This window comes from Patiria miniata, unplaced genomic scaffold (assembly GCF_015706575.1).
Source record: "Patiria miniata isolate m_02_andy unplaced genomic scaffold, ASM1570657v1 HiC_scaffold_9, whole genome shotgun sequence".
Lineage (NCBI taxonomy): Eukaryota > Metazoa > Echinodermata > Asteroidea > Valvatida > Asterinidae > Patiria > Patiria miniata.
In genome coordinates this window covers 11,478,205-11,490,508 of record NW_024037076.1, presented here as the reverse complement: position 1 = coordinate 11,490,508, position 12,304 = coordinate 11,478,205, and the positions used below count along the sequence as shown (strand labels likewise).

General features: G+C 41.2%; 1 protein-coding gene across 1 annotated transcript; it reads right to left on the bottom strand.

The window, feature by feature from the left end:
• Window positions 1–6,269: 6,269 nt before the first annotated feature.
• Window positions 6,270–12,304, bottom strand: LOC119719945. The gene is made up of 4 exons (XM_038189429.1): window positions 12,101–12,304; window positions 11,084–11,213; window positions 8,702–8,880; window positions 6,270–7,108 (listed from the first exon to the last, which is right to left on the bottom strand). Exons 2-4 carry the CDS (start codon window positions 11,189–11,191, stop codon window positions 6,967–6,969), a joined length of 429 nt encoding a protein of 142 aa, XP_038045357.1. The 5' UTR covers window positions 11,192–11,213; window positions 12,101–12,304; the 3' UTR covers window positions 6,270–6,966.

The window sequence follows — 12,304 nt, the reverse complement described above, 5'->3', positions numbered from 1 at the left end:
TCTGCAAGTTTGTGTGATTCTGAAAAGAACTGGGGGGGGGGGGGTTAACTCGTTTCGGAGATATACTCTGCTCCTTGTCAGGACACAAAAAGCCAGCAAAACTGTTGTTAAATTGTCATTTCCTTCAAAATGATTGATTATAAAACAAACTCACAATTCCTTTTCTACAGGATTACCACGATGTGAGATGCCGGCCAACCAGCTGCCTAGCAAGGAGCCTTAGGAGGTGGTAGCAATCAAATGGCAAGAGCCAAGACCGCTATCAACTAGGAGCCAGCAGTTCAACGGTATGAGACACATAGCCACGAGCCAGTGATCACCTACTAGGCCAGATGCCACGTGGCTGCCAGCTTTCAGCCAACTAGCTATCATCTAGGGTCCTGCCAGCTCTGGTATGCTAGCCAGCTTTCACCCAATTCCAGCTTATATCCGAGAACCAGCTAGCTGCAAGCCAGAAGGTCTCCACTATATGGCCAAAGGGAATGCAGCTTCTAACAGGAAGCCGGACGATGGTCAAGAGATGGTCAGACGTCAGACGTCAGACAGAGTCATGGTTGTGACAAGGATATTCATCCCAGGTATTTTTGCCAGCCATTTAAACCTCGTACTGTAAATATACACTACCAAAGCCATTGATTTTAACCCCTCAAAGACGGGGAGCGGTTATAGCCGGCCGTGGCCGCTAATCCTCACTGGAATGCATTTGCCAGCTGTGGTATGCCGTGGCACACTGCCAATGGGTAGTTCCGCAGCTGCTGCTTTTGTGCAGTCTCGCTATCACACAAAGGCTGTGCTGCCATGCGGGTCACTTGCTCCATGTATGGAGGAATGCCCCATTACACCCCGTCCTAACTTAGGGGTTAAATATTCAGTTGAAGGAGACAGCGAAACAGTTTGCAACCTGTACCCTCTGTTCATGAAACCAGTTTTAAAAAAATGTGGAATTGGAACCTTGACCAACTGATTTACGGAGACCTATGTAGCAAATAAAAATCAAACCTGTTTCAACGTTCATTGATTGTTGTTCACTTTTGCATTGTTGTTCACTTTTGCATTGTTGTTCACTTTTGCAGGTTCTCCTTCAGGAAATTGAGTACAGCCTGGAGGGCAGTCTTGGGACTCTGAAGTCTCCAAGTACCACACACTGCTGGACTGCATTCAAGCCTGACAGTGGGGAATCCTGTTCATCAGGAACCACTCAATTTTGAACTGATTTGTATCCTTGGGAACCTGTAGATGTAGAAATACACGTAGGAGTACCGCAGGTCTCAACATCAAGTTAATTTTCACTAACTTACTGGCCGCCGTGCTCCCGCATGATATGATTTGTCATGAACATGTATTCTGGGCCCCACCAGCCCCAAAAGGCATTCATTTTCGTGTGCCTAGATGTGTTCCAACATCTTATCTACAAACGAAGCACCTTGCACACAGTTCTACAAGTGTAATGTCGCCTTGAATGTTGGATCACATGCGTGCAACCTGTACAAAACAAAAACAGTCTTGCAGTTAGAAAGCAAATTGTTTCTTGTAAAACTCCCTAGCGCAAAGAGACAAGTGGCGCTTGCACACATTTTATAGCCAGTACATACACTGCAGTAGCAGGCAAGAAAAGTGTGCAGGCTTTCAAGTATTCCTACTTTTCCAACTTTTTCCTTGTTTTTTTTAAACCTTGCTCCTACTTCTCTACTTTTTTCTTGAAATTCCTATTTTTTTTCCTACTTTGTTGTGCGACAGTGTCTCACAACAAAAATGAGTTCCCATTGAACACTTTTCACAACGATGTTACACACTGTCATACGTAAATGGCACAATGAAGGGTTTTGGCGCAGGAGTACTGCAACTGTACTTCCAAGAGCTTAGTTGAGGATGGAGCACAAGTGTTGTAAGTACAGAACCTGTCAAATGAGGCTTATGATGCTGTTATGAAATGGGTGCGTATCAACGAAAACTACTCCCGAAAGCCCGCAAAAATCCCACTTTTATCCTGATTTGTCCTTCAAAGTCTTACTTTTTCTGTTTGTTGTTGAAAATGTTGATCCTACTGTTCTACTTTCTCGTTTGGGTCTGCTTGAAAGCCTGAAGTTGGGCCCCTATCCAGTGTTTATGACTATAATCTGAGGGGTTCAGAATTCAGCGTTTGGTGACTTACTCCTTGTCATGACTTATAAATAAGTTTTGTTCTTATGAGATTCATGGTTATCTTGCCCAGATGGGTACAAGGTCCCGTGAATCTTTTTACTTATTACATGTTTATCTTGCACACCTGTAATAATGGAATACATTCTGTTAAGCAAATACCTGTACCTGGTACATGTAAGTATTTGTACCTATTCCAGTTGTCTTGAGTTATTACAAATATGGTTGAGATAGCAATGTTGTTTGATATTTTTTTAATTAAAAAAAAAAGTATTCCTGGAATAAGCCAGATTGGTATTTCAACTGCGCATGCGCACAATGATATAGGTCACAGGTCATACGGGATAATCGAACGCACATCGAAGGCGCATGAACATGCAAACGCACGACGCTCGCGTGTTAATTACAAGCAGAATGAGCGTCTGCGTAGTGTATCATCCATAGATATAGAATAAAAAGTCTCTTTATTCTATATCTATGGTATCATCACACGGGGATTTTATCCCGAATGACCTTTGACATAGACTACTTCATCGAGATACCGAACTGGGCCCAATTTCATAGCACTGCTTAACAGTAAGCAGAAAAGTTGTGCTTACTGTAGCAGAAAATCATCATGCTGCCTAAGCACTATTTCATGCTAACGGTTGCGCGCGCATGGAGTTTCTATTGTTACGTCACTGATTTAAGCAAAGATTTCTTCTGGGATTAAGTGTGCTTTTGCTGCACTTACTGCTTAATGGTCCATATGAAATAGATGGAGGCTCGGTAAGCACAAAATAGGCTGTTAAGCAGCGCTATGAAATTGGGCCCTGGCTTATTCTCGACATGGATCCCTCTCTCTGATTTATAAGGAACCAATCTTAATTTAAGCCATACACATGCAGCTAGCACTATTAGCTTAAAGACTGGCCCTCTGCCTTATACATTACTAATCTGTAAATTTTGTTTATAATGCAATTTCCCCTGCTTTCAACTTTGGCCAAGTTCGGGCAAGGACAATTAGTCGACTAGTGGTTGATTTGTGAGGTACCTTACGCCTGCGCACTGATAGTAACGTGCGAACGTCTCTAGTCAAACGCTGGTCAAAATGTCATCGCAAAACTTCTGGATCCTGGCTCTCTGCTAGCGTTATGAATGCGCGCGGTTATTGGTTACCAGCGAAGCAACCAACCCCAGTAGGCTGGTTCCAAATAGTCGACTAGCGTAGTCAACCACCGTTGACTAGACAGAGTTCGGGCAAACGTTAGTTAACCATTGGTCAACTATAGTCCTTGCGCGAACTTGGCCTTTGTTGTATAGATCTATTTGCACATTAATTAAGGCATGTAGGATCATTGTGATTACTTGGAAGACATCTACTGATTTAATGAGAAAAAATTGCTCAGAGTGACGATAGGACTGGTACATTGCACCAAATACCCTGTGAAATTCCACCTGAAATGGTTCTTTGGAAAAAAATACCACCAGTAATTGAAGGTGGTTAGTATTAGCAATGAAATCATGTTAGGTTGAATAAAAAAAAAAGGAAGGTTTCTTGCCCGGGTTTTCAAAAAAAAGGAGGAAGCGGGGCTTTTTGTTTTTTGTTTTGTATTTGATTCAAGATGGCCGCCATTTAAAAATTTCCTGTAATTGTTGGTGTTTCCACTGTTCAAAGACACTTTTAAAATGAAAGATAAGTTGGACAAGAGAACTGAACATATTTACAGTGTCATTTAGACTTGTATTGGTCTACAATTTATTTTCCGATGAATTTGTGAACTTTTTCGGTGTTTTTTTACTGCATTTTTCAAAAATAAAAAATAATAAAAAAATCCAGGCGGCCTCCAAAAAGGAAGTGGGCGGGGACGAGAAACGTGTTTTTTTTACTTCGCCTTACGAAACCCCAGAAACTGTGCATACCTTTTGTGTGTTTCTCAATAGTATCTACTGAGCTGAAAACTTCAAAATGTCAGTTGTCATGCGCTCCACTTCAGGTTTTGAGTAATGTTGTTGCCTCAATCACACCCCCCCCCAATTAAAACTTCACAAAACTTAAGCAAATGATCCTACAAGCCTTTAAGTCTGTTTTTGTTATAGTACAATTTTATATGAGGGATCAAGAAATGTCAAATCACACCTAATGTTTCTCAAAATGTCACTGACAATCACATATTCCAGTTCCAAATAATTTTCAGCACAGTATGGCTATTTTTTTTATAAAATATATAAGGCGAAGTAAAAACAACAACATGTTTCTCGTCCCCGCCCGCTTCCTTTTTGGAGGCCGCCTGGATTTTTTATTATTTTTTATTTTTGAAAAATGCAAAATGTCCAAAAAGCCAAATGCATCTAAAACTGTTCATTGTAGACCAATACAACTCTAAATGACACTGTAAATATATTCAGTTCTCTTGTCCAACTTGTATTTCATTTTAAAAGTGTCTTTGAACAGTGAAAACACCAACGGTTGCAGGAAATTTTAAACTGGCGGCCATCTTGAAGAAAATAAAAAATAAAAAATAAAAAGCCCCGCTTCCTCCTTTTTTTCAAAACCCGGACGAGAAACATGTTTTTTTTTTTTATTCGGCCTCATTATGTGCGAGTGAGTTTCCAAATTTATTGTTATTCTTTTTGTAATTAAGACTTTGGTTGTAGTATGCTTTTGATTGAATAAAGTAAGAATGGAACTGAATAAAACTATAGAAACTGATGGCAAATAGGCATGCATTACTTGTTTAATCTGTGACTTTTTTTGGTTCATATCACTTATTAGTGTATAAACAAAAAGTGAAGAAATAGATAATAAACGCTGAACACATAGACTACTCCACATGATATTTACTCTCATTTCTCTGTTAATTGCGCACAATTTCACGATGAGGCCGGGCACTCGATTTTGATTTGGCTTGCAGAACCCCGAAACTTGAATAATACCCAAAGAAATAGTGACTAACCCAGTGTTGGTTGAATTACACCCAACATCGATTTTTTTTTTAAAGTATAACAATAACATCCCCAAAAATGTCGCACAATACTAAATGTATGCGTCGCCAAAAATGTGTCTAGTACTTAAAATTTTACCTAGATACATGCACGTCTTCAATAAACGAACAGAAACAGAAAAAAAGGAAACACTAGTATCACTCTTTGCAGATAGAAGTCGTTCAACACCATTGTATGCAACCTTTTGTAGGAAAATAAGTAAGAAATTACATACCTTGCTCTAGCCCCATAAATGTGGCCAATTTACTGGACTACCTCCGTATTAGTCCACACATACACCATGTACAAAAACATGTCGAACTTTGTCAAATTTTGATTTTCACATTTAGGCTGAATTTGTAGGTTTTTTGCTTAAGAAGCATACTCACCCTCTTTGTAGGCTAATCAGAAAGTGCTGCCTTTTTCAGATGTCTATTTTTCGTGAAATTTCCAGATTCGTTTGCACACGTTTGCGAATCAAAATTTCAACATAAAAAATATCATGAAAAATAGACATCCGGAAAAGGCAGCACTTTCTGATTAGCCTATAAAGAGGGTGAGTATGCTTCTCAAGCAAAAAAACCCTACAAACTAAGCCTAAATGTGAAAATCAAAATTTGACAAAGTTCGACATGTTTTTGTACATGGTGGAAGTGTGGCCTATGTTTACGGAGGTAGTCCAGTAAATTGGCCACATTTATGGGGCTAACCTTGCTCATGTTCTGCTGAAATGTTTACACTGTAGAGTGAGCTTAGAACTTACGTTAGCAGAATAAATCTAGGTCTAAACAGCGGAAATACCACTCGCCAAAATGCGCACTGAAAAACAAAACCAACCTCGCGTTATCAAAATTTCAGCACATACCTTACTGCACACATGGCTGGCTAGGCTGCAGTGTGCTAATGACACCACGGCAGTTGCAACCAGTAGCGACCTGATGGCGACTCTTCTTAACTTCACCAAATCGGGCTGTCTTTCACCTCTTTCGAAGCTGAAGCACGTTTCTGGTTTAATAATCTGATGATGTTTCAACCAAATTTCGGTGTTGTACCGTGACTTGGAACTCCACGAATTAGACAAAAACCAGATGAATTGCCATAGGAATATTCAGCAAACACGCTTGACATTTGAAAAAAATGAAAGGAAGCATGCGATTGGCTGACAGTTGCACTGCATGTCTCGTGGACTGGGTTAAACGCGATGCGATTGGATGCCGTTTTCAGACGGTTCCCCATTTTTGATTGACGTCTTAATATATTTGGAACATGATATAGACTACAAAATTACTTTACAAAGGTAATTTAAACGAAATTGACAGACGGCGAGCGGTGTGGTATTATTTATGACTTAATTTAAGCATTTCGCACTTTTGCTTCAGCTTTTACATATTATATTTTTAATATTTTTTTTACAATAAATCTTGTTTTTGTCATAATTAGGCCTACGATTTTGGATCAATACAATATTTAATTAATGTACATTCCGTTTAGATATTGGTGTTATTTAAATGGATATAGACATCGAATTATTTTGATTCATTATTTCTTAAAGGTAAAAGCATGGGGGATTTACCCCCCAAAAAAATTCAAAGGAAGAGAATTTTCAGTTGTTGAGAAGCAACGTTTTGGTTGAAGACAACATTTGGAGAAAACTGATCTAAGAAAACTATAATGGATATTTTGACAGCATGTGATTCTATACTCTAATCCCTCATAAATCCCATGTGTACTACGTCGCCGATCCAATTTGAAGCTCTCCTTATTTCAAAGGTTTACAAAGTTTCCTAGAAACACCAAAGACTGTTTAACTGCCCATAAAGTATACTTCACTCAGTGATTTCCATCTAAAGTAATAAAATGTGGCTAGACCGGGTTTGGGTTGTCGGCTTTTTCTTGCTCTTGTTCAGTTTCTCTCGCCTTCTGACGTTCTTGGATGACATCGGCCAGCAAGACTCCTTTAAGTCCGATGCAAGTGGAAGGGCAGCTGACCAGGATGATACGAATGCTGAAAAGTCAAACGATAAACAAATGAGAAACACTTGATTCAATTATATATAACGGCTGTAAAATCCAAGACCGGATAAAAGCTGTGGGAGTCTCTGGGCATCGCCATCAATTCCAGGAGTGGTCCACGGCCAACTCCCGGCTGGAAGAGACCCCGTGGCCGGCCAAGATCATCTTGGTCGGAACAACTCTATCAGACGGCCTAGCCAGATTGACTGCATGTGGAATGAGGCTGTAGGACGCGGGCACAGGAGATCGGCGCGATGGAACTATATGCTGTCTATGCGGATGAGTGAGTATGAGGGAGTGAGGCTCTGGGCCAAAGGAATGCGGAAGGCTTCACTCAAAACAAGCCTTTTCAGTCGACTTTCCTGAGGTAGTCGCTCGAACCAATGTCAGCGGTGACGATTTCTTGTGAACATGGGGGGGGGGGGGGGGGCCGTTAGCTCAACAGTTGGCACTGTCCACGAAGTTCAGTATCTTCGAAAAGGTGCGAGGCTCTTTTGCTGTTTTCGGCACCAAGGCTTAGGTGCCGCCTCGTTTCCTCCCATTTATGGTGCTGTACCCTTGTTATATGGATGGACAGGTCTGGCGGGCCGGGGAATCCGAGAGCCCAGTCCTATATATTGGAGTTTATATTGTTTTATTGGAATTTACAATTATTGTTTTTATATCCCATTACTTTTCCCTTGGAGAATACGGACGTATTTTTTTGTCTTTCTACATCCCTTATTTTAATCTTAATTTTTTTTAAATTTAAAAACGGTTTTTTTAAAAACGAAAAGGTTTTCTCCAAAAAAAAATCAATATTAAATATGTAACTATTGTAACATAATTAAGCTCAGTCTATCAATCGACGTTTGTCGGTGTAACTACAATAATGCATGAAGTAATTTTAAAACAATATAAAAAAAAATGGATGGAAAGTGAACACTGAGAAATTTCTTCAGTCAATTATCAGAAAAAAACCCAATAGTCATGCACAGTGTCTTATTTGACTAATTGATTGTTTGTCATGTATGGGTTTTGACTAATTATATTTAGTCCTGAAAAAGTGCCTTTAATATTTGACTAACTAATTAGTAATGCAAAAAAAAAAATAGTTGTTGATGTTTTGAACCATATAGAACTGAATTTATTATAAAAGGCGGAAGAGTCGATCTAAACGATGACTTTCACCTATGTGGGAAATTTTGAAGATCCTAGGCCCGGGTTCAGTATAGGGCAGTATACTGCTAGTGAACACAAAACTATCCAGGTCGCTTTGATGCATTTTAAAGGATCCTGAAGAGTTGGCTGTATATGGGCGTCGCCAGGACTTCTTCTAGAGGGGAAAAACACATTTTTCCCAAAAAAATCCTGTATTTCTCAACATATTCTCGATTTATCAGCTTTAGAGGGGGGCAAGGACATTTCCCCCCCTAACCCATTAAATTTACACCAATATGACTTCAGGCCTCTTTTTCTTTACTTTTTTCTCTTTTGTTTCCTTCCTTTTTTTGCCGGGGGGGGGGGGGGGGGGGCAAGCGCCCCCTTTGCGCCCCCCCCCCTCGCGACGCCCATGGCTGTAATGTATAAATTATGCACAACAAACCTGTTTTCAGGGACAGCCATCTTTTCAGTCAAGAAGTCGGAAAATGCCTTGATGATTTTGCGGTTTTCGTCAACATCTTGAAATGCGTCGGCATTGGAGACCCGCAGGAGGAACACGGGATCCGAGCCCTCCGCGCCTGCGTACAACCTCTCATCGGTCGACAGTGCCACCACCATAACCTATCATTCAACATAATTGGAGAAAAACATTTCCACCTTAAATTTCTCTCTATTGACTCGGTTTGTAACAGTCAAGCTCACGCGTGGGTGTGGTGCGAAAGGGGTGGTGTGTATAATAGGAAACCAGGGTAGTGGCGTAACTATTGGATTGGACATTTTGAGAGACATTCCCATAGGCTGCCGCTTGTGCACACAATTTTTCAAACTTCAATGTGCCCTAACCAAATATTCCCTTATCCTTTTTTGCCGCACGAGTTTCGGTATGGAACACGAGCAACAAATTGCGACACTAAAATGTTGCCTCTGAAGGGGGGGGGGGGGGGGCTGTGAGGCATCAAAATGTCTCCCTAATGACCGGTGTCTGCCTAGCTATGTTCGAAAGAATGAAGATAACGTGTCTCCAAAATGTATAAGTCGTAAAGTGGCATGTTATTAAGCGCAACAGGTCCATCACTCAGTGACGCTCATGGCGCTATACAGTGACACAAGCTACAACATAATTGCGAAGTGCCTAAAACTGAGTGCCTTGTCCGCCAGATGACGCCCCTATAGGAACAACCCTGTAAGTAGGACCAAAGTTACACCGCTATAGGCAGTGGCGTACGCAGGATTTTTTCAAGGGGGGTGTTTCAAAATTGGATGTCGTCATTTATGACGCTAGAAATGAAGATGGTAAATTGTGTTGGCGCCAGAAATAAAAGATAGTATCAGTGGGCTAAACTTAACGCTAAAATAAAAGTCAGGAGTTTGTGTTGGCGCCAGAAATAAAAGAGGGTATATTTGGACGGGTTAAACTCGAAGGGCCGGGAACCCACGACCATCAGTTATCTTTTTGAGCTAAAGCATAGTAAATCGGGAAAAAATGTTCTGTGTCTTTAGAGTATATGATGAACATGAGTAAAGGGGTCAATGTGGGCAGTCCCCCCCCCCAACAGCATTTAAACAAAAACAAAAGAAGAAATTCAAGAACAAAAGTGACACGGGCTGCGGAAGTGCTATGATCTGTTCTTGTAATTGGCTAAAATTACTCAGCTTCGTCCCCTGGATCTCATGATTCTCATCCGTTGGGAATCTTTGTGTAAACCGCCCCCACCCCTAAGGCCAAACTTCAGATACAGGATACATATGCGCTCTGGTCACAGGAGCGGATTCAGACTGCCATTTGCCGGGGGGCCTAGAATTATTGTAATGAAGGGTCCAGGACCTGCGAAGCCCTTACGGCGTGGGGTCCGGGGCCCGCTTAAGGGCCCCGGAAAAATTGGGATTTTAGATGCTCTGTGGTGCAATCTGAGGCGATTCCTGGCCACTTCCACCGTTTAGAAAACGTTTTAAACATCGAAAATTCCATTAAAATTTGTTATTTTTTGTTGTTGTTTATAAAGTTTGCTATGTACTCAAAGTTGAGAACCATGTTCATATCCGTATTTTTTCACAATTTTCTATTTTGGAAAGGGATTTAGGCCACTTGTAGAGCAATTCACTGCTGAAGGTACAAAATGGTGGGGGCACCGCTAGGGTGAAATTATAGCATAGAAGGAATTTGGCCGGAGGACCAATGCGAGCGCGGAGCGCGAAGCACTTACGGCGTGGGGTCCGGGGCCCGCTTAAGGGCCCCGGGAAATTTTGGATCGTAGATGCTCTGTGGTGCAATCTGAGGCGTTTCCTGGCCACTTTCCCCTGTTTTTTTTTAGCAGAAGTTTTTTAAATTATGAGGGGATATTTTGTTTCATTTGTTTCAAATACATATAGGCCTATATACTCTTGCTCCTATGAAGTGTTTTCTGTATTCAAAGCTTAAAGTTGAGAACATGCACATAATTTGTAATTGTTCCGCGCTCGGTCACATAACTCTCTTTTCCCTCCATATTTTTACATGGCAAAGGGGGGTGTTTAACAGCCAAAACACCCCCCCTGCGTACGCGCCTGGCTATAGGGGATGTGGGCCTGGCGCACCTCAGTCATCAGAGCTGTTCAGAGGTGCAGTTTTATTTGCGTAGGACCTAAAGAAAAAAACGAAGTCGGTTTATAGATGTCCGTTTATATCTTTCCAAGCATCTAGGATTTTTTTTTTTCAGTTGGGAGCAACATTATTTTGCAAACATCCCCGGGTTTGCACGTCATCGCCTTAATTATGAAGTTCATCCGTAGGACTTGGGGCAATAGTTATTCAATTCACTTAAGGATATATCTTTTCGGTACCTACGTTTTGCGGGCGGTTAAAAATGGAGGCGGCCACCTCCACCAATTTGACATGGAAATCCGACGCAAAGACGTCAGCACTGAGGCTAGTGTGTATCTCGAGTACGGGCATGCTGCGATGTTGAATTATGGTTCTGCGGGGAGAAAATACAAATATAATAATAATAATAACAATATAGCACCTTTTCCAAAGGATACAAAGCGCTGTGGGAGAATGCAGCCAAAGACAGGTAAATGAAGTATATGAACATATGAGACCCAATATGTAGCACCTTTTTGCTAGGTGCTGCGGCGCATACTGCTGCCAATGCCAGAAACACCGGGGCAAACCCCTTCTCTTAGCGACAAGTGTGTCATCTTTAACGTGCATTACACGACACACGGGACCTACGGCTTTACGTCCCATCCGAAGGACGAAGCAATACTTGTAAAGTGCCTTGCTCAGGAGCACAAGCACCATGTTCCCACTGTCAGAATTCGGACCTATGTACCACGGCACACGAGTCGAACACCGTAACCATTGGACCACAGTGCCCCACAAATATTAACTGTAAATTGGTGACATCGCATGCAAAATTTGTGCGAAAGTTCATTGTTGGGATGACATAAGGCTCACTTGCATGAGACTGTAACGTATATATACTTGTCCCTGAAAGTCTATTTCATTTTCTCTTCACTGAAAAATTGCCTGGTTTAATTTTACCCAAGCAAGGGTGAAAACTGAAGAACTACCCAAAATGAGGTTGTCCTTAACCCAACCATTTGGGTTACAACTTCTGATAAATTCAACCAAAACTTGTGGTGATACCAGACTGAATTTAATTTAGTCTTGTACGACCACAAGTTTTGGTTGAATTTGACAGATATTATAACACGAACAATGGGTAATGGACAACCCAATTTTGGGTAGTCGTAGTTGTCACCCTTGTTTGTGTGAAATTAACCCAGGCAATTTTTCCTTGTTCCTTTCGACACATTGTGACTGAAAATAAATGAAATATTTATGAATTTAACTACTTGCCTTCTCGTGATTGCAATTCACAACCAGACTTATTGCCGCGCGACACTGGCTCCAATAATGCAGATTGTAATTCTGTTAATGTGAGTAAAGGAAGACGCGCCAAGGAAACGTCCTCTTGAAACCCCAAGTTCAGAAGTAACGCGGGCGGAGCCGTTCGGTAGAAAATAGTCGTTTAATGATACCAGCCGGAAATTGGTGTTTCAC